This window comes from Seriola dumerili, unplaced genomic scaffold (assembly GCF_002260705.1).
Source record: "Seriola dumerili isolate Sdu_G_001 unplaced genomic scaffold, Sdu_1.0 BDQW01000291.1, whole genome shotgun sequence".
Classification (NCBI taxonomy): domain Eukaryota; kingdom Metazoa; phylum Chordata; class Actinopteri; order Carangiformes; family Carangidae; genus Seriola; species Seriola dumerili.
In genome coordinates, this window is record NW_019174546.1 from 6243887 (window position 1) to 6266737 (window position 22851).

A 22851-nucleotide genomic window follows, 5' to 3' on the forward strand; every position below is an offset into this window, starting at 1 on the left:
GCACAGATAAATGCTATTTCAGTTAGTGAGTATTCACTTATCAACCTGTCAAAAATACCACATGCATAAATTTCTGCACAATCATATTTGAAAAACTAAGACCCTAAAGTGTCTTTCTTTCTAGTGGGCCTCTAACCACAAGCGTCCTGTTAGGGGATCTTAAATCTTATTTGACACCAGAGAGCTGATAGCAGCAAATTAAATTGTGACAAAAGGAAGTAGCTGGGTCTGTGGGAGTGATGTTAATCTGTCAACAGGCTTCCTCTCCACAAACAGCCTGCAAACTCAACAGCTTTGTCACAAGATAGTGGTTAATGAAATTCAACCTGTGTTTTACAGCATGAATAACTTGAGTTTCATTAGTGGGCACAGTGTTGCTCTATGCTGTGATGGTTCGGATGATTACCGGCCTAAACCAGAGCTATCCTCTTTTCAATGACATCTTCATAAACCGCTATCTAGACAACCACATCACCTCAGTAATTTGGCCACATTTAGCTGATCAATTACAAGTTGTAATGGGTGCTGCAACAACCCAAAACCCTGTGTGTGGTCTTGGGCCTGAGCACCTTCACCACTCCTTGTACATTCTCCCCCTGCGAGCCCTGCCTTTAACAAACACTGCTCCTGAATGACTTCTGAGAAGAACAGTCAATATAAGTCTCCTGAGTGTACCGGAGAGCCACAAAAAAAATCGACTCTAAAGATAACACACCTAACTAGCAAGAAATGGCGGGAGAGCTGTGTTCTGTAAATAAGTAGCTTATGCATTATATTACATTAAACTGCAAGTATTTTTTTCCTTTCGTAGTTTGATCTCAACAAATCAAAAATGCAATAAATCCCCACATCTGAGAAGCTAGAATCATCTAATGTGTTGAAAAATGTCTTAATTGCCAATAATAGTTAATTAATTTTGTATGTTAATCAGTGTTAAGCAGCTCTACAATGTTTTCACTTCCATAAATTGGAAAATATTTAGTTCTTTACACATTTGAATTTCAGGGGATCAAAAGAGACCACTGTCTTCATTAAAATAGGAAAGAAATTCTTTATCTTGAACACACTAACCACTGTGTTAATATCTGATTTGGATGAGCTCGTCCCCTCCACAGTCTTTTATTGCTACCTCAGCTTCTGAACTTTGACAGTTTGGAACCTGAATCTATAAAATACTCAGTGCAGCTACTGGTTTGAACCTGTCAGGCCCTTTAAGAACATTAAAAACACCACAGCAACACTCCATCTGGTGGAGAAATGGTTAAGCATACAATTTTTAAAACAAATCAAATCAAAATAACTAAAAGAACACTGATGTGAAGACTTAAAATAAAACACAATTCCCTAAATATCATTTTCCATTAGTCTGAAAAAAACATGAAATATAGTCTTTCACACAGTGTAAGCTAAAGTTAAAAATAAAGCTCATCAGGTTTAATGCACATAGTAAACAGAATATTATCTGGAGTCTCGCTGGACTCTAGTCAAAGTACTGACACATGAATAATCTTAGGATAACTGCACGCACTGACAGTTAACACAACACTTTTAATTTGAAACACTATGACCCATATACTGATCTCAATTAGCTAGATTGAGTTTAAGAAAGTGTATAGCCCCACCTAGTGTCATTTAATACAAATAGCACCCTTGATAAAATGGCCAGATCTTATTACGCACAGACAAGTGTTGGTAAGGTGTAGCACCTGTTTCATGCACTAATGCGGGTCATAATTTTGATCTTTTATCAGAATAAGTGTAGTTCACTCACATTTGTAGGTTTAAGCAGTGAGTCCTTCGGCTTTTCATCAGAGGACTCTGATTCACAGTCTGAGATTTGTTGCCCACTGTCCTTGTCAACATCCTCCACAGACTCATCCAGATCACTGTCTGTGTCTATAACAGGAAGGTCATCTAAAGAAGAAAAGACCAGAAAAGAAAAAAAGAAAATGCATATACATTTGACAATATAATCTTAACTCAAGGTCTACTTACTATCTTTTTCTAGAGTTGTAATCTCACATTACATGGATCAGTGAATGGAAACTGCTCACCTATTAATACGTGACCAAACTTCCTCATAGGATGACAACCAACTCAACTACATAACAACTGAGAAAATTCTTGAAAAAGCTAGTAAGTGGACCTTGAGTTAAACCAACAATTCACACTTTCAGAACTAGCCACTTCTCTCCTTTCTTGCAGAGAGTTAGATGCGAAGATACCACTCTCATGTCTGTATTGTACATATGATGCTACAGGGGATTGCTAGCTTAGGTTCGCACAACGACTGGAAACAGGGGTAAAACAGCTGGCCTGGCACCTCTAGAGTTCAACCAACTACCAGCACCTCTAGAGTTCTCAAATTAACATGTGGTATCTGGTTTGTTTAAGCAACTCAAAAACCGAAGGGTAAAAACAACAGGTTGTGGCTTTACAGGTGGTAATGGGTGGGACTATTTCATTGCCTGTCTGAAGTTACTGTGCCCAGGCAGGAAATAGTAAAAATCTATTTGTATCTTCCATACGGACGTAAGAGTGGTATCTTGAAAGTTGAACTTCACAGTCTGACTAACCCATGATGTACTGACCCAGACCTCATGACTGACTTAAATTACCTTTATCAGTGCTGAGCATGCGCAGGTCTCTGGTGTAAGACCGTATAGGAGCCACGTGTCTCCCTGGTCTATGAGAACGTTGTTGCTGCAGTGCAACAGCTATGGGTTGATGCTGCTCCTGCTTCTCATCGTCGGATGGTTCACTGTCACTGGAGCTCCATGCAATGTGCACTGGGTCCTCATTATGGTGAACGCTACTGGTCTGCACTGGGCAAACAAATACATGAGGGGATAATATCATTGTCATTATCAAGCTAAGCAATCAAAAACTAAGAGACATGTCCACAGGGCTGAATGGCTAAACTCTACATCTGTAAAATAAAAAAAATAAAAAAGTATGCACAGGCACTTGTATTATCTCAGGCATTAAACAGCTTTCATTGCTGGTTCTGCCCTACTTTATATTTTCCACTGTCTAAATTAAGAACAGAAGAAATCAGGAGTGGTTTATTGTTTGTTATTTTTCAGTACTAGTGTCATACTTAAATGCTTAATTGTTCATTGTTTCACTTTGAGAAATATGAGTTTTCTACAAACCGTGATTTTTAATTTAACAAAATGAGCAAAACATTGCGAATGTAAGAAGTCTGCTGTCGTTAAACTGTCTCAAACTAGCAAATTGTGTATTCAAATCAGAAACTATCTGATCAAAGAACAAGTCAACAAGATTAGGAGTGTGAACAGACATACAATGCTAGCTTTAAGTACTTTTTACAGTTTTTGACACCTGGTTAGATTCAGAACCAAAATGGTGTTGAGATTTTATACCCAGCTCTAGAATAAATGGCCTGCATAGTCAATGTATATAAGAGAATTTATGGAGGGACATACAGACATTATGGTGTTTGGCACTAGACTGTCCAGCCCTAAATGCCACACCACTAGTCTGAACAACAAATTACCTAAAGCAGGGGTCTGTGCCAACTTTTTCATGGCAGACAGTTTTCTTCCTGATGACTTGAGGTTCTGCAACAAAAAATTATCAACACCATCAAAAATGTAATAATGTGAATCTATAATGTAAAAAATGCACAACTTTTCTGCAGTGTTTACCAAATTAAATTCATGACCTTTTAAGAAAATTCAGTATCCTTTCTAGTCATACTGTTATTGACATTTGTATCACATTTTGTCCATACGTCCCAGTATATAACAATAAATCCTAGTAATGTAATAAATCAATTTCCCTGACCTTGACTCATGTGTGGATTACTGAACAGGCCTATGCGGCCAAGGGTCAGGGGGCCCCTGAGAGCCTCTCTATGAACTGACTATTAATATTTCTTATTTGAAAATAGGAGTGCTCAGTTAAATGACTACAGAGATAGGCAAAACTAGAGACGCAAATTGATTACAAAAAGACACTAACTGCGTCAATTGTAGTAGTTCTGTGTCTCTTTAAGTCTGGGGGTCCTATATACCAGAGGTGGGAGGGGGGCTTTTAACTTGACTTTGCCTAGTCGCCCATTGTCTCATAATCCATCCATGCCTGCACCAAGATAGAGGACAGAAAATTGATGGATGGATTAACCAATTAAAAAATAAATAATGAATTTGTTAAATTAAGTGTTTGCTGAATTACATTTTCTATTATGGCAACAGTCTCCCAACAGACAATGTTACAGGAGCAAGCAAGAAAAAGTATACAATTATACAATATTCAGCACTTATGAAAATGAAATGTAAGACTTTTTAATACCTTCTTATGCCTTATTTTGACAAAACTGACATTATTGCATTATAAACCTGCAGATACCCTGAATGCACAAAACTTTGTTGAACTTTATTGACCTTTATCACCGGAGTGTCCAAAAAGCTGTCCCCAACCTTCTCCCAACTCTTGGCTGAAGACACGGATGAAAGTGTTGATGGGTCTCTCCCCACTCTTTGAACACCATGTTCGACATCATCCGGAAAGAAAACACACTGTATATCCTTGGAGTACTTTTTGCGCTACAAAAGAGAAGGAAAAGGAGGATCAGCTGTAAAACGTTTAAATCTAACTGAATGAAACGACTGGTTTGATAGCTCCTACTAAGTTAGCCTAATGCTGACTGTTATGATCATTTTACCGGGGTTTACCATAACAGATGAATTACAAATAGAACTTAGTATCTGCGCCCTGGTGTAAGTAATTAAAATCTACATCTGGTGATATACGACTGTAGGGGAACTCCTCTCAGCTGTGGGCGGGCAGAGGCAGATAACATGTGTTGCTAAAGCTAACTATCCGGTGAGGTTAGCATTAACTGGCTAGCAAGTTAGCTGGCGCTAGCGAGCAGGTTACTTACCTTTCTGGAAGACATAGCGACCAAATAAAGTAACGTTAGGCCACTGTTGTTGTTCACATTTTATATAATAAACTCTGTTTCATTAAACCATCGCTGGGAAGCGGCAGTTTCCCAGCAGCTAACCAACATGAAGAACAAACTTGCAGCGGTTTCACAATCTGAAAAAGGGGTGTGTTTGATTATTCAACAGCGTGGACGGGAGGCAGGCGGGCCTGTCTGTGTGGGCTTCCTATTTAAAATAATGGCTTGCTTCAATTGATGGACAGTAACTTAACACATTACATTGCATTTTCACTACTTTTCTGCATTGAAATAGTTACAAGTAAAAAATATTGCATTCAAAATTTTAGTCAAGTAAAAGTAGAGAAGCATTACCAGTAGAATAAAAAAGTGAATGAGTAATTTGTTATGTACATTATATTATTGGTCATTGTAGTATTAACACATAGGCAGAATTTCACAGTAAGCCAAGTAGAGCTTAATTTTAAGTACTTTAAATTATCTTGACTATGGTGATCCATAGCAAACAATTATTTAAATGTGTTTTGTATGTATAATCAAAATCTGCAACATAATACAGCTGCGACACAAATATAGTGGAGTGAGAAGTACAATATTTCCCTTTTGAAATGAAGCAGCGTATTAGTATAAAACATAAAATGGAAATTTGTAGGTAAGTACCTCGGATTGCACTAAAAATTTGCTTAATTTCAAGTTGCAACATGAAAATGCTGCTTAAATGTTGATGCATCAATATCAATAACCCACATAAAATAATACTTGTCACTTTTGCATAAGGAATCTTGCAGAGCAGGACATTTATTTCAACAGTATATTTACACTGTAGTCGTAATATCTTTGTTTGAGTAAAGAATCTCAGCACTTCTTGCAACACTGGCTATGGACCATTCGTAAACAGGTTTGTTAAATAATCAATTAATGAAATACTTTTTTAAACAACCCAATTCTCCTCATTACTGAAACTGTACTTCTGTTTTTATAAACCTGACTCATTCTGGAGTAACATGACAACCCTCCCATGGACTCAAAACGTAATTTTATTACAGCAAATCCATCCGAATCTCAACATCTTTCAAATAGCAGGTTAAACATACAAAAGCTCACTTAACATACTTGTTTTTTATTAAATATGTAAAAAGCAGGTCAAGTTATTCACAAATAAAATGCAAACATGCAACACGTTGTTTTTGGGGAATGCATAATGAGTGGGACATGAAAAAAAAACATTTACCATTCATTAATTATTGACAGTACAAGTTTACATTCCTTTTCATTTACACAATAATATATGACTAAAGCATTATGGTGCACTGCCCAGTTCAATATTAGTAAATGCAATATTAAGAAAGGGTATACAATGTACTTACTGGAATATAGCATGGCAAATTACTCAGTGAACCGACTCATCTCCCTAAGACCTGTGGTTTAAAAAAAAAAAAACTGTAACAAACAGCTGAAATCTGAACAGACCACAAGTTCCAGCTGAAGTTTAAAACTTAAAATGCTGTATTATAAGACTAGTCCACAATAATGATTCTTCCTTCCCTATGTTTATGGCATACCAAGTAAATTCTAACACCAAACCACCTTGTATGGTGTGAATGACACACTGTGGAGCACACTGATTATCTGAAATTGTGTAATTTGTGAGGATAGCTGTTAAAACGGTCATAAGTTGGCATTATACTACATTTTATTCACAATTCATTGACTGTATTGTCCTCCTTCATGAGGATGCAATTCATCTTGTACTATTCCTAAGGCTTTACAACAATAAATATGGTGAGGGTCTATGGACAGATTGTCCAATACAGAGTCAAATGTCAGTGCAACATATGGAAGGAGGTTAAATAAGAGCTACTACGAGCCCTTTCAGGGCTTTGCTTATTGCATTCTTGTGATTAATATTGTTGATATGCAAAATAAAAACAAAGTAAAATTAAAAAGGACAGAAGCTGGGAAGTTAACACTTGCACTGACAGGTAACCGTTACCTGTCTAAACTTCAGCATTTCATCACATCTACTGTAGGATTTGAATTGACTTTTCCACCCACACAGTCCTTGGAAACTTCTGTGATGGTCTGAGCTTGTCTGCTGGTGGAGGTCGTCACCACAAACCTGCCACAGCAGTTCACCAAAAGTCACGAAAAACATCGAACAGTGAGCAGAGGGATACAAAAAAAAACTGTGATGGTGCTTCTATTCAGGAGGTTGCTTCATGTGCTCAGTCTTGGAGAAAACAAAAAAATAAACCATGAGGAAAAATTAAAAATCCTTTAACAGTTCTCACATATTAAAAAGAGGGGTGTAACTGCAGTGAGGGATGATGGCAGTCAGTATTCATCCTGTTCCTCCTGCTGATCATCTGGTGCCTCCTCTTGGGCTTGCTGGTCCACTTCCTGTCCATCACCCTCAGCCAGCTCCACTCTTTCCTAAAAAAGGGACACAGTCACTCAGAATAGTTTGAGGCCAACATGTGATTTCACACAAAGACTGTGTTCTTATCTCTTTCAACCACACAATAACTTCCACATGATTTTACCACCAGGAAAATGGCATTCACGCAATTTGCTGGTGTACACTGCTGCAAAAACTCATAAGTCAGAAAAAAAAAAAAAAAAAACAACCTCCGGCTGTTCTGAATCCTGCTCGGCTCAATCTAGGGTCATGTACTGACCTGATCATCTGAGGCGTAAAGGACCTCCATTAGCCGCTCGACAAACGGGGCATTTTCTTCACCCTGTTCCTGGCACAGCAGCTCCACCTCTCGCAGCTTGCTGAAGTAGTAGTCCCTCTCCTTCTCCACCCCTTCCAGTGCCAACTTTAATGTGTTCACCTACAAAAATAAAATTCCTAAGATTATTTTTAGCTTTAAAAATCAAAACACACAATACTGCATGGACTTTGGTAAGATGGTAAGAGATGAGCAATCACAAGATCAACTGGACAGTCCTCAAAGAACAAACACACACAGCCTTTGATTTAAACTTGTGAGTGATTCACTCTAATAAACTGTTACATGTTGAAGGACTCAGCTAAATTAAGGTCCAGCAGGAATAAGATTGAATCATTGTGTAACTGATACCAGTTGTCTAAAGTGCACAAATTATATTTAACTAGAGTAGTGCTGAAACCATAAGTTGATTAATTGATTATTATATGGACTGCTACTTGAAAATTCCATATACAAGATTTCAATAATATAGCAACAAACAATTAATTTTCTATGTATATATCTAGTGGAGTAATGGCATCCTTTGCAGAGAATGAAGTCACACCGCCTATGTATATGTCACAAACTGGGTTTCTCTGTTCTTTGTTTTGGTATCCGGTCCAAACACGTGTGCATGTGACTCCCTCCCTCTTAAACCGTTGGCCCTCCCCCCTCCACACAGTAGGCAGCGTTCAGGTGGAAGCAACCTTCCAGAATTTCCTCCACTGAAGAAACCATTTTTTTCGGCTTAAAAGGCCTCCGACACAGAAAAAAGTAAGAGCACAGGCAGACTGGCAATAGGGACTACCAGCTCAAATCCCGGTCGGCCCGTGGCCCGTCGAAACATTCATAAAGTTTTTACATTCATACCGGCTCTATCAGTCTCTTCACTGCCCGTCATGCCCGTGCGGCCAATCCCAGTGGATAAGGCCAAGGCTGAATTTCTTTCCCAGTCCAACTACGGAGCCAATACTGGTCTGGCTTTACTGAGATGGAGAGCCCTACGGAGCTCCTAAAAGGCTCCAGCTTGACTCAGAACTGGCTTTTCTTCTACTCGATGTGCAAGTAACTTGATGGCTACATGATGTTACATGTCTGTTTTCATTAGTGACCAGCTAGAATGGGCGTGATAAAGTTAGCCAACTTGCTGTTACCAACATAGTTTTTGTGTTGTTTATGATGTTAGTTGTAGAGGTAATTTCTTAATAAACTCAAATAATAATAATATTTTTGACAGCAATCATATTCTATATATGTGGATAGTTCTGTAACAGGGTTTTACATTGATTCTACATATTCCTTTTCCCCCAGTCATCTTTGCAAAACCACTTTAAAGGAGCCACGAGTCAGCATTTGTCAAATCTCAAGGTCTCACCTAACTTGGCATAAACTTTTTTTTCTTTATAAGCAATCATCATCCAGGACAGACAGTGCCAATACACTATTTTTGACAAGTAAACAATATATTTACTTTCAATTTCTTCCACTGTTTAATTTTCACAAGACAAACAACAGCCACAGAAAACACCAAACAGTTAAACAATTAGTTAATAGTTGTTACTTGTTTCTGCACCAGCTATGTTGCTGATCATCTGTTGATGCAAGATGTATGGAAGGGCTGCATACCTAATATAGTTTTTAAGGTGGATATACACTCATTGAGATCATGATCAGACAACATATTATTGATCCCATAACAAAGCAAAGTTGTACATTACTTTTACACTGGATCTTACTGGATCTGAAGGAACTAATAATAGTGAAAGGGCAGAATGGAAATCAGAGGCAGATTTGGTGTAAGAGATTAAAAAACAAGCTACAGAAAAATGTGTAATGTATGTACAGGTTGATGCATTTCTAAGTTTGTGTTAAACACCAGCTGTGTAAGCTTATTCCAAAAACAGGGAGTGGATGTGTTCAAAATTTTATCCATAATTCAGTCACACTCATCCAGTTTCTTCTATGAAAGCACACCACCCCTCTAATCACTACTGCACCCATCAGTACAATTCAATCGTGACCACAGACAGTGCTGGAGGCAAGCATGTGAGCAATGTGGTGAAAAGACTTCAGTTGTTGGGTTCACAAAGATAATTAAATATTAGAATCAATAAACATAAACATACCTGCTCGGTAAGATGTGTGACCTGTGCTTCCAGTTCTTTCTCTCCTTTGGCAGGAGTTGCTGTTGCAGGGATCTTTTTGGCTGACGAGGGTCGGGATGTTGGTGTTGAGGACTTGGGGGTTGTAGCAGTTGACCTTGATGCTCCTAAACGCAAATTAAAAGTTTATTACTCAGGGATGGATGAATTCTTCACCAACGCCCTGAAGCAAAACTTAGAACACAGAGACATTGTGTAATTTCCTGTGAAAGAGTGACTCTGAAACTTATTCGAATTCAGACCTCATCACAAGAGTTGTTGATATGAAAATAAATGTTCTCCTGTCTCAGCAGGTACCTCAGTGCATAAATATTAAAACATGTCTGCGTGTCTACAAACATTTCAGAACATATAAAACTACATACCTTCTACTGCATCAAAAGGGATATTTGCAAACAAAATCAACATGAATCATTTGTAAACTTGAAGCTTACCTGCAGTGGGGGAACTGGCTGCATGGTGGGACTTCTTTGGCAGGTTGAAGATCTGCTCACCGGGGTCAGGTGGGGGAATGGCATCCTGACCCTGTCTGGCTGCAACCGGGTCATACTCTTTACCGTCATAATTGGCATCAAAGAACTTCTTAAACCACTGGATGAAATCAAGATTGTCCTGAAATCTGCCTTTGACCAGTTTCTCCACAGGAATAATCTGAATTAAGGAGTAGAATGGTAAGTTTCAGAAATAATATTGAAGATGGAAAAAGATAAAAGTAAGGTTTACGAAACTCACCTTGTCCACATTCATCCTTTTGAAGGACGCTTGCAACAGTTTGAAATTGTGAATGTACTCATGCTCCAATTTAGCTTGAAACTTGACCTTCTTAAGACTGATACAGCCAGGGAAGAGCAGATCCATGAACTGGCAATAGGCAGCTCCTAAGAAGATGTAATAAAATGTTAGTTGAGTATATAAGACCTTGCTGGCAACTATAGCAAACTGACTAAAGCTATAGGCTCGGATTTATCAAGTTTGCAACAAAAAGTAGTGCGACAAAAATCCCCTGGAATAACAAAGAGCCCAGGAGCCTTTTCTGTGTCCAAATTATTGGCCTTGTTACCTTAAAAAGAAAACTATTAATGCATGCTCTTGGTGGCATGGCTAATATTAACTGAAGCCTAGTTAAACTTATATCCATTTGAAAAAACGGGGCACCAGCTCAACCTGGTAGTGGGTAACTGGATGTTATCAGATAAGACTCATATACATCCAACTACAGAGCACAGAGGAAGTAATCTACATTAAAAAGGAGCCTACACCTAAACCAGTGTGAGTGTGTAAATCTCTCTTTGTGTAGGCAGAGTGATTGAAATTGGATTACTTGGTCACAGCGGGAGAGCACGGCAGGCTACAAGTTTATTTATAGACAACTCTCTGCCAGGGAGAGGTGAGCATGTTTCCACAAGTTGCTGTAACTGCCAGCTTAAACAGAAAATGATTTGAAACGAGAAGATGTAATCTCTGCAACATACTTCTCATCTCAAAAAGCCTCTTTGACACATGCAACGCAAGGACAGGGAAGAGGATAAGAAGAGGAGAGAGGGTTTTCATTCTGTTCTCACCTGAGGAAAGCTGTTCCACTTTCGTATAGTTTAGGCAGAGAATATCGTTAACCCAGGCAGTAATGTCATGCCTGCTCATAGTCTCCTGGGTTATTGAGGTAGAATATACGTTGACCGCCATCCCCCAACTGCAACAGAAAAACAATTACACTCAAAAACAAAAGCAATGCAATAACATGTAGGAGCTGAGAGAATAAGAACATACTGTACTGTATCCACTCAAAGGATTGATTGCAACAGTTAGGCTTGGCAAATCCAGCAACTGTAGCTACTTTACATTGACTAACTGTGATGACTTTTATTCAAAACAACTTGCAAATCAGATCACATTCTGTAAGCTGAAATAAAATGCTTGGTTTTCCCTTTGACATTGGAAGCCACTCAGCAAGAATACATCATGATTGACTGATGACAGACTGACCCATGAAGAAGCCCAGGGGCAAAAGTGTACTAAGGGAACCTACAAACATTTGACCCTTCGTTGCTGCATGTCACAGTACCAGTATCCACTCTCTGCAATGAAAATCTATCCCATCCTCTCCAAGTGCACACAATGTCATTCATTAGGCAAACAATAACATAGTCAAGGCTCCAAGAACACAATTTCTTTTTAAAACTATAAGGTTGGACTTGTAGACTGAATTGCGCATGTACCAATGAGAAAATTTTATAGTGGCCAAAATTTTCTCAGTATACAATACTAACCTGACAATTACTTAATACGTTTTATATCTGTAGAACAATATTTTATATACAGCAGAGTGCAAATGTCCATTTTCCAAGACCATTTTTACATTTATTTAAATGGGAAAGTGGTCTCAGACGTTTTGACACCACTGTATATTATGGAATAATGGGTCAATTGTTGCATGATGGTTTAAAATGTGTCAGTAAGTTAGCTGTGTTGCTACCTTTGGCTGCAGCTCTTTTTCAGCACATTCATCTCCATCTTAAGAAAAACAAATTTATCTCTACACCAAAAATCTTCCTTGTTCAGGGAACACAGAATATACAAGATATGGTGATAACAAATCTTTGCTATATTCACAGCTGGGCTTTAACAGGCCCTATAGGTCCTGTTTGTATTTTTGTGCCAAGTATCCTTTAATTAATTGAGGTCTATATACTGAAAGCATACAATGGGCCAGGAAAAATATCAAAGAACTCAAACTTTGATACTTAAGCTACAGATTAAACAGTTACACAGACTGGCAACAAAAGACCAACACAGTGCTTACAGTTTCATGTGTTAACATCATTCCCAATGTTTCACACACATTAGGTGTGTACAGGTATACATGAGCAGCTAGACCAAGCATATAGTAGACCTTGCAAACATATTTTGATCAATTTTGACAAATTTTCACAGTTACATTGATCATGCTGAGAAAATATCAGTTGCAGTTTGCATGTGCCTTTCTTTTTAACTGCAAGGGAAAAATATAGGGTATGTTTGTGGAAGTCAGTCATTTAAAGCCCAATCAGTAATTGTTTGACTATATACATTGCGCATTCTGTACATTAACATTTACACAGTTCCCAGTTTATTAGGTACACCTAAGTAAAATTAATACAACAATCCCGCAATAAATGCTCCCTTCATGATGGTCATGTCTGTTTTTATTGAAACTGTTTTAGAGTTGTTTATTGAACTGTGTGATCATTTGGGAGGCTGCAGTTTTGTGGTGCGGCTGAACTGTACTGTGTTATACTGGCAGATGTTTCTATTATTTTGACCTCCCCATTTACATCAATGATACGGGAAACAACAGAAACAGCTCTCTGGATAATTTAGAGCTGCAACAATTAGTCGATTAACTGATCAGTCCATCAACAGAAAGTTAACTGACAACTGTTTTGATAACTGATTAATAATTTCATTCATTCAATTTGGAGGATTTGTTGTTTTTCTTTCTCATATATGACAGAAAATTTGATCACTTTGGGTTTTGGACTGTTGGCAAGACAAAAAAAAAAAACATACAGAACAATTTTGTTTTTACATTTCATAGACTGAATGATTGAGCTGATTAATCAGATTAATTGATATTAGATGCAGCCCTAGTATAATGCAATACAGTTCAGCAGCACCATAAACTGCATCCCCTAAAATTACAATAAAGTTGAATTAACACCTCTCTGAAACAGTTCCAACAAAAACTGGACATTATAACTGTCATGAAGTGGAAGATTGATTGCAGGACTGCTGTATTAGGCTTCACTACTTTTAACTTGGTAAACCTAATTAATTGGCAACTGAGTGTACAATAAAGTAGAAATCAGTAATATCTATCATATACATTTAAACAGTGCACACTCATTTCCTCTCCCAAAAAATTTAAACTGCAGCCTGACCATTTCAGCTTACTTCACTGATGGGGAACAGCAGGACAGCTGCATTAAAACACCCCTCTTATTGGATTATGGCAGCGACTAATATGGTATTAAATCATGCTAAATCATCGTCGTCATCACCATCCACTAGCAGACACCGGGGTATGCAGGATAATAATAACCCTTCATCATTAAAGTTAGGCTATGGTAGCACTGCAAGAACAGAGCTTCGGCTGACTGATTCTCTGGGAAGGAGGGAAGGAAGGAAGGAAACTGGGCCAGAGGATCTCATGTCAACAAAGCGGATGTATGTGCTGCTGCTAGCATGCTTTGTTAGCCGGGGCAGGGATAGCCACCAGGGCTGGGCTGATGCCTGGATTCATACAGAGGGAGAAGAGGAGGGGGGGGCCGGGCTTGTATGGCAAGTAATGAGAGGTTATACACAATGAAACATCCCTCCAAACACACATCAATAGTGATATCGAGGGGTATTAGGTAGCTGCGAAGTGTCATGTCACGATGGGAATATTCTAGCAGCAGCAGGGGCGGCTGTCTGTGTACTCCTGTCATTTGACAAGCTGCACCGTTTCAACCCACTCCTCCAAAAAATCTGCCTGTGCAACTGCGTACCACTACACTTGACAACGTTATACTGCTGCCAGCAGAAATTCGGGGTGCTACACACCAGCAGAAAGAGGGTTTATTACGTTAACTTGAGAGCAATTTACGCCATAGTCTCAGAGCTAACATGACAGGAGACTGGGAGACAACAGGGGGGGAAATCAGCGGATGGTTGCAAAGCAGGACCGACAGACGTCGAGGAGGCCAGAATGCAGGTTTCTGTCAGCAGCAGTGTCTGTCTTTTTTATTATCCTTTTTTCTTACATGAAATCAAATGCGGCATTACACCGATTTACCTGTAGGCGCGCTCTCCCCGCACTGTATTTTTCCTGTAAGGAATGATGTTGGTTCCGTTGTCCGGGACGATGTCGTTGTTATTCTCTCCATTTGGGGAAAGGGCTTGGGTGGGACCGGGCATTTGGGTCTCTAAAATGTTGAACAGATACTCTGTTCTCTGTCTGGCCGGGAAAAAAAACAACAGGAACGATGCAAATGCTAAGAAAGTGCTGCACCTCCGGGGCTCTTTCCCTCTGTCTGCTTATTCTTCTCAAATCTCTGCCCTAGTGACGTTGCTGCACCCTGCACCACGTGACTGCTGGGGTTGGCTGCCTGTTCCTTATGGTGGGCTATTTCAGTACACCAAATTACATTGATCACTTGATGTGCTAAAAAAGCATCATCACCGGTCAGATCAATGCGTGATGCTTTTTGACATGCAGATCAACTTTGTGATTTTGCCATGCCACTCATCAGATGCTTAAGAGACAAAACCCAATCAAATGGGAGAGGATGAATTTGATCAAAAGGAAAATGCAGCACACCCAGTTTCACCCTCAAATCCTCAGATGATAATCAAAGTTCCTTGGAACTACAACACCCACCAGATGTGGCTAAAATGAAAAAGCAGGCAAATCCTGAGAGATAGAAGTGGTGCTTATGAAAAAGATGACCACACATGGTAAGTAATATAATGCTGTTTTGATTACTAACCACATGAATCAACGCTAACATTAAGTCAACCTATTTTGCAGCATATAAACATTTTATGAATTATTTATAACACACCATAATTTAGTTGTAAGTAGGGTTGTAACTATTATTTTCATTATTGATTAATCTGTCCATCATTGTCAAAGAACTAGTGAAAAGAAATTGCAAAAACACTCAAATATTTTTTGTCTGACCTAAAGTCAAAAACCCAAAGATATTTAGTTCACCATTACACATGACAAAGATAAGGAACAAATCATGTATTACGAGAAGCTGTGAAAGTGAAGAATGTTTCACCTTTTTTTGCTTGACAAAAAAAAACAACTAAAATGATCAAACGATTATCAATACTTTTTTTTTCGTTTAATTCATAGTAAGCAAATGTAAGTGTTTATTGTCAACAACTCTAACACCACCTGTGGACATCCATAGGTGGAAGCTGGTTTATAAACAGAAAATGATTGACAGTATAGTATTACTCAGTTGTATTAATATAAAATATGTCTTTATAGGAGAAGTTATGATGGTTGACAAAAACTGTACATTAATAAACACTTATAATGTCCTTATATCCGGAATACAAATATTATATTTCTTTATTAAATATTTATATACTGCTTATAAATGCTAAATTCAGGAACTTAACGTGTTACTGAATCAATCAATTTAAATAAAACTATAAAAACACATTAATTCAACTGTAAGTTTAAGTAAATGTTTTAGGGAAACGAATGCTGCAATGATTAGTCAATCAATTTTGATAATTGTTTAATTGTTTAAGTAATTTTTAACCACAAATTCACTGATTCCACTTTTTCAAATGCGAATATTATTTAGTTTTATGAGTTTTCTGTGATAGATGATTGTATGTTTTTGGACTATTGATAGTAGGACTGCAATGATAAGTTGATCAGAAGTCAACTATTTTGAAATTTGATGAATCCTTTCACTTATTTTATAAACAAAACTGGCAAACATTTGCTGGTTCCAGCTTCTAAAATTGAAGCAGAACAGTAAACTAAATATCTTTGGATTTTGGACTGTTGGTTGGTCATAACAAGCATGTTGAATAGCGTTCTTGGAAATTGTGAGGGGCTCTTTTTCCTGTGTAATAGCATAATATAGAATGAATGATTAATCAAGAAAATATAAGTAGATGATGAGTTGTATCTGCAATATTTTTATTCCATTCGAAAATTGTGAAAAATGCCCATCAAAATTTCCAAGAGGCCAGAATGAAGTTTTCAGATCTTTAGTTTTGTTTAATTTACTACCATAAAGGTCTAATACAAGCCAGCAAACTTTCATATTTGAGAAGCTGGAATCAGTGAAGTTTTGCTTGATTATTAAAATGGTGGCCAATAAAGTTTCAGTCTATCAAATAATCATTTGATCAACTTATTTTGGCTCAAAAATGTATATAATTTCATAAATATTAGGGGTGTAACTGTGTTTGTCCATACAAAGATCTCAGTTCAATGGTGTTGTGTTTCAAATCTAAACAACACAGATCTGTGGTTGCTAAGCTATCTCCTGTTTGTACTGCCACATCTGTTGTTTTTAACGCTGCTTTTTCATGCGTGTGTAGTACATTACTGGGCAACCACTCACAATGGGACACAGAACACTTCCTTGTTTCATGCACATCTTGCTGTATTGAAATTAAAATTAAAATTTGGCAAATTATGAGACTGGCAATGTATTACTACACCCCTAATATCCAAATATTTATGTGTGAGTCAGGAAGCAAGGCCAGCTCAGTCCAACCTTATATGCACATGGTTAGTAATCAAGGATAAGAAGCTCATAGTCATAGTATTTAACAGGCGTGATGAGAAACTGATTTATGTCACATAAACAGCACTGGACTATGACACCAGCTAATACAACACAGCTACAATGTTTTACACAGGAATTTTATGCAAGTATGTCCAGCCATCCATTTGGCCTCAAAACACCACCAATGAAGTAGCCTACAAAGGCTTAGGGCAAAAGTGAAATATTTCTATTATTCTGTTATGTTGTTTTGCTGCCTTGATTTTTTTCTTATTTTTTTTCGTATTGTGTCCGACTTATTTTCTCATTGTATAACTGCTTTAATTAAAAGGCCACCAAAGGTGTGTTGGTGCCCTGTCCTTCTTTGATGGAGTTCTATAGTCCTATATCCATATAAAATAGATAGAGCGGCAGGTAAACATCTAAAGAATCTTAAGATCAATATAACAATCCATCTAATATCTGTCAGTCCAAAGGTCAACTCAGATAACTCAGATTTTGGCCAGCAATGCCTGAACTTTTTCATGTGTCAGCAGTGGTAATTCTGGGGGGTCCAACAAGTTTTTTTTATTGACACAAGCCAAAATGTTTTGCTGAACCCCCATTTGTTTCTTTTTGTGCTTTTTCTGCTATAAGTTGAACACACCCCTTCCTTAGTGAAAGGAAGCATCTTCTGGAAGCCTTCAACATGCTTTTTTTCCTCTCTTTTTTATACCATCCTGTGAACACTTCCACCTTCAATTGCAGTGTGAGCAATTATTTTTTTGGTCAAAATAATGGACTAATATTTAAGTTTCTGTCTATTTCTGCTTTTAAAATGAGCTAAAGGATGTGAAGTACTCGCACAGCTCTTGGTCACCAATCTGTGTGCTCACCTAAACTCTAACTAAAACTCTACTGCCACCATCAGGCCAAAGTTGATGTCATTTTTTCACCTAAAACTATTTTTACATGTTACATGGAGCCTATATACAGACTTTTTAAAACTCATCTCTAATAAATCATGTAAAGATAAATATGAAACATAAAATCTAATTAATTTTACACAATAATATTGGCCTCCATTTTGAGTTCTGTCTTCTAATAGAAGTTTTCACTACATGTGAAACCTTTGATTTGCCTTTTTTGTCTATTATGGTTATGTAGCATGAATGTCCTTGTCCATAGCTAAAACTTGGTAAAGTCAACTTCTGTTGAATGATACAGGCTTTCTGGTAAAGTCTTGCTTTAAAGATGTTACAACACATATTCCAAATTCCAACAGTGTCTCACCGTGAAATGGTGGCCATAATTTACACCATCTGTCTCATTTATTCAACTTTAACCAATCACAATGAAGCTTTTAAAAGTCACACGTCAGCATAGCGGATATACAGTATGTCCCTCGGTTTGCACTTTTGACTGTGGCAGCAGTAATTCACCCTTACTTATCTTTGAAGTGTTTTGAAGATTTCAGATACAATAGAAATAAATCAAGGCAGCAGACAAAATGCAAAATATTCATCTTTAGCATGTGGTAAATCTGGAGGGAAATATATTTGGTATCCCCCCTTACTCTACTGGGTCAATAGTACTCTTTAGTCTTTACACAAATTCCTGCAGAGCCAAACACAAGGCACAACCAAGTACTAATCTCATTAAATGGCCAAACAGCGGATGTTAGGAACGTGTCCACTAAGTACCAAAAGCATGCAGTACTACATTGCCACTACAGTAATGCTAAAGGCCCCATCAGACCGGAAAGTGACAACTGAAGCATATTGGTCTCATCACAATCACACAACTGCAAGCACAGAGGTCCTCTTGGTATCAGGCAGCATGTGGAAAAAGTATGACATAGTCAAACTGGCAGCACAAATCTATGCTTGATGACATTTTAGTCATTAGTCAGGTTTTCACTGAAATTAACTTGCCACTTCCCAATCTGAAGGGCCTTAAAGTGTCACCAGAGAGGTGCAGCATGCATGGCCTGTTTCTAATAAATGTTCAAACAGTGAAGACTAAGAATTAACTAAGTAAATATAAGGCCATAACAAGTGGGACACATCCCCTCTAGGCCTATTTTTGCTCACACTTTCACCTGTAGATGGATTCTTCTCCGTTGTGCTCTTAACAAAAGGGTAGGATTTGTCTCCATAAATGAAAAACCAAAGACATATCTGCAGTTACATTACAACAAAAGCACAAAACGTTTGAGCATTTTCTCACCAACATTTTGAAAAGGAGTGAGTGATCTTAAGCGGCTGTCTGTCAGTGTGTTACTGGGAGTTCAGACCAAAACCAGCACTGCGAATTTAAACAAAAAAATGCAAAGGGCTGTGTTGTTGGGGGCTTGTTGTTTCAAGTACCAGAGAAATGATGACAATGACAATTTAAGTCTAGTTTAGGTAATAGATCCATAAACCTGAAGTCTTAGTAGATGCCAAAAAACTGATGGCTTCCAGTATAATAGTGAAGGAAAGGATTTTACAACTCAATTCTACAACAATTAATCAGCCAGTAAGGTGCACTTATGTGACTGGTCAACACAATGTGTTGCAAGATGATGTTGCACTGCACTGCAGCAAAAAGTTGAGTTCAACATTTTTGCTGAATGACCGGGCTATGCTTTTTATGCAGCGCTGATGTTTGTCTGAACACAGACATACAGTATTCAAGACTGTTTAGCTGAACATGTGGCTTTCAAATTTGCAATAGGCCTACGTGCAGGGGTAACAGTCAAATGAAGACATATATTTCAGCCAATTTATGTGTTGAGCCCAGCAATCTCACTGCATAAATCCCAAATATGAAGTGTTTTGTATTCTGGTGCGATGGACAGGTTTTGAGACGGGTAAGGGATGGGTTTATGTCAGTAACAATCAAGAGAAATGTCCTCAAAGGGACACTGACTTCTCTCACAATTTGCTTTCTGGAGATGGTTATGGATGATGATGTTGGTCATAGCTTTGAAGGTATTTTTCAATTCCCTGGAAGCAAAACATACTCTGCTCTGCTACTTAGCATACAGTCAATTAAGTCATTATAAAACTCGCTGACCTGCTACCAATTGCATGTGTAAGACATTTTAAGTATTTTAGCTATGACTGCAGACACCATGTGGTTTCTGCACTTCTAGCCGGTGTTTCTTCATGCCAGTGAACGTTGGTACAGGCTCAAAATTCAACAATCACTCAAAGTGGATTGGAGCCCAGAAACACAGCAACCAGGCCAGCTATTCTAGTGAAGGGCGGCTTTGTTCGGCTTTTCTGTTCATGTTGCTTGCTGTCGATGCTGTGAAGGTGGGGTGACATGTTGGTGATTCACAGCCTAAATCTAAGATGCTTTGCAGTCTGTCAATGCTAGGTTCATTCCATTAGAGGAAATGCATAGCTGTGCTTGCTGTTTCTCCATTTATATCTCACCAATGGCTCTGCACTGGACAATCAAGTGGGTGGGTGAGGGGTGGCAGCTCCACCCAGCATATCAAGCCCTCAGCATTCAAAAAATAGCAAAGAGGTCACTGTTGCCCTGAGTTGGAGGTTGGACAGGTTAAAATATACTATTACTATTCATGGTGCAGAAATGTTATTGACGGCAGGAAGGGGTTTACAGAGTCAAGGATGTGTGCAATCAATTTCAGGGGAACCTCAAACCTAAGTAAAATGAGGGCAGGGAGGGCCAGTACCAGTGAGGAGGGAGCACTGATCTATCACATCTTACATTGGTATCTTTTAAGCCTTACCTTTAGCTACAACATAAAACAAAAGTTTCCATTTGCCATTTGAAAAGGGCAATTTTGCACCCAAGATTTAAAAAAAAAAACCAAGGTGAGGTGTGGTCACCCCGTATTCTTCCTCTCGTGTGTGCCCACTGCTAAGAAATAGCTTTAACTGTCGTTGTTGCTGATGTGGACAGAAACATGAGACAGTCTTGCTAATTTCTTGGATTTTTAAAGGAACTCCGTAACGAAGCTAGCTGCGGTGAATGAAGCTAACTCAGCTTCGTGTTAGAAGTGACAGTTAAATAAGAAACAAAGATCGGAAAGCATGCTATTACACAGTACCAGAGCAAAAAATAAAGGTTTTTTTTTTATCAAGCCAGACGATACTTACAGTGACGATAGTGCATCTTGTTCAGCTAACTGCCAAGTTACATTAAGCTAATTTTGCTCCTGGCAACACTTTGTCAGAATAGTGACAGCCGACATATGCCCTGACCCTGGGTACCATCACCGTACGAACCAGCGACAACCACGTCAATACGCACCAGTTTTTGCATGTACACATCATGCTACAGGTTTCATATCAAATTACAAATTGAAATTGTTCAGCAAAGCAAATGGGACTCACCAGTGAACTCCGCTCCGCAGGTTACAAGGTGTTAAAAAAAAGAAGCTGTTTTCCGGCTGAGTCACCCCACCCTCAAACGCCCATTCTTACTACACGGTGAGCTGAGAGCGGACACCTGATTGGACAGTGCGTCACCGGAGTGGCGGTTGATTGGTTCGCTGGTGACATCTGTCGTGAAGTAGACCAATCACGTATTGATGCGTTGATCATTCAGAACACCAGACAGCTTTGCGTCTAGTCGCACGGTGTCATTTCACTTTTCCTCCTGGCGAACGCAAAAAGGTTTTCATAAATTTCCATGATAACAGTGATGAAACAAGTGTTCAGATCTTCAGTGCAATGTTCAAAACTGTAGCCATTATGCAGGCTAAATTGATTATTCTCATGAATAATAGAGATGCTTTAATATGTAGACAGCATTTCAGTGTTGTATTTGGCCGAGGCGGAGCTTATTCTTGTTTTAAACACAATCTGGCGGTTTCACTGTATCACAATGCATCATATTTTATAGGCTCAAAAACAGTTAAAAAAAAAAATTGGTAACCAAGTAACTACAGCTGTCAAATAAATGAAGTGGAATAAAAATTACAATATTTCCCTCTGAAATGTAGTGGTGTTGCAGAAAACAGAAATACTCAAGTACAGGTACCTCAGAATTGTACTTATGTAGGCTATACAGTACTCGAGTGAATGCAATTGTTACTTTCAACCACTGACTACTAAATATTTATTCAAGACAAAATTGATTCTACTGACCGCTATCTGCAAATGCCTGTATTAATAAAATAATCTGCATTCATTAAGGGACATTGTGTTGTGTTGTTGTGAGTTGCCATGTCAAAGTGCTGCTGCTATAAAACAGCAGAAAAAATAGGTGCTTAACTGACTAGTCCATAGACAAAACAAATTGGAAACAACTTTGCTGCTTGTCTATGTTTTATATTATATTGAATGGAACATCAAAGGGCTTTTTACTATTAGCCGAGCAAAACAAGATATCTGAAGGTGTTATCTTGGGTTCTTGTGAATTTGTCATGGCCATTTTCACTTTATATGTATACTGTATAATGATGTTTATTGATTCATGATTAATTGACAAAATAATGGTCACATTAATCTATAATGAGATGATCCCTCGTATCATGTGTACACTGACAGGATCAGATTAACTCTAAATTCTTATATTCTTGTGGGAAAAATGTTGTTTCAATGGCCTTACTGAAGAAAGCTTCCCTTTTTGTTTTTTTAATCATCTGAGTATATTTCAATACAAAGAGCAGCAGAGGGAAATACAGTGCACAAAGTTTGCATCTCTGGTAAAATAAGCCTGATGTTTAGCCACTTACACAACTGCATTCCTCCATTTTTAACACCAGGGTGCAGTCATGCGCTTGATAAAAGACAAAAGACACACGAAGATGAGGCTTGGTG

The 22851-nt window shown here is 38.2% G+C and overlaps 2 protein-coding genes across 4 annotated transcripts in view; both read right to left on the reverse strand.

Annotated features, from left to right (window-relative positions):
• The window catches only part of spidr (scaffolding protein involved in DNA repair), a 35830-nt gene extending 30784 nt beyond the window's left edge, over positions 1–5046 (reverse strand). The window contains exons 1-5 of one of the 2 annotated variants that reach the window (XM_022757945.1): positions 4910–5046; positions 4410–4571; positions 3521–3584; positions 2619–2825; positions 1772–1914 (exon numbers count right to left, since the gene is read on the reverse strand). In XM_022757945.1, coding sequence (XP_022613666.1) covers positions 1772–1914; positions 2619–2825; positions 3521–3584; positions 4410–4571; positions 4910–4924 — 591 coding nt within the window. In that variant the 5' untranslated portion in view covers positions 4925–5046. Of the gene's footprint in view, positions 1–1771; positions 1915–2618; positions 2826–3520; positions 3585–4409; positions 4572–4700; positions 4731–4909 lie in introns of those variants that run through there. The other variant, XM_022757946.1, reaches the window with a different exon arrangement.
• Positions 5047–5949: 903 nt separating this feature from the next.
• mapre2 (microtubule associated protein RP/EB family member 2) lies at positions 5950–21489 on the reverse strand. Of its 2 annotated transcripts, none has more exons than XM_022758208.1 (7): positions 21421–21489; positions 11369–11496; positions 10539–10684; positions 10241–10457; positions 9771–9913; positions 7609–7767; positions 5950–7363 (listed from the first exon to the last, which is right to left on the reverse strand). In XM_022758208.1, exons 2-7 carry the CDS (start codon positions 11487–11489, stop codon positions 7265–7267), a joined length of 885 nt encoding a protein of 294 aa, XP_022613929.1. In that variant the 5' UTR covers positions 11490–11496; positions 21421–21489; the 3' UTR covers positions 5950–7264. The 2 variants fall into 2 exon arrangements, with proteins under 2 accessions (XP_022613929.1, XP_022613928.1); XM_022758207.1 differs by lacking the exon at positions 21421–21489 and adding an exon at positions 14620–14870.
• Positions 21490–22851: the final 1362 nt, after the last annotated feature.

What these genes read in the sequence shown, in the direction of transcription:
- mapre2 (XM_022758207.1), bottom strand. Translation starts at nt 14,741, where the DNA reads ATGCCCGGTCCCACCCAAGCCCTTTCCCCAAATGGAGAGAATAACAAC. An exon ending in AGCCAGTTCCCCCACTGCAG is followed by an intron (nt 9,914 to 10,240) that starts GTAAGCTTCAAG and finishes ATTTGCGTTTAG; the next exon opens with GAGCATCAAGGTCAACTGCT. An exon ending in TTTACGCCTCAGATGATCAG is followed by an intron (nt 7,364 to 7,608) that starts GTCAGTACATGA and finishes TCCCTTTTTTAG; the next exon opens with GAAAGAGTGGAGCTGGCTGA.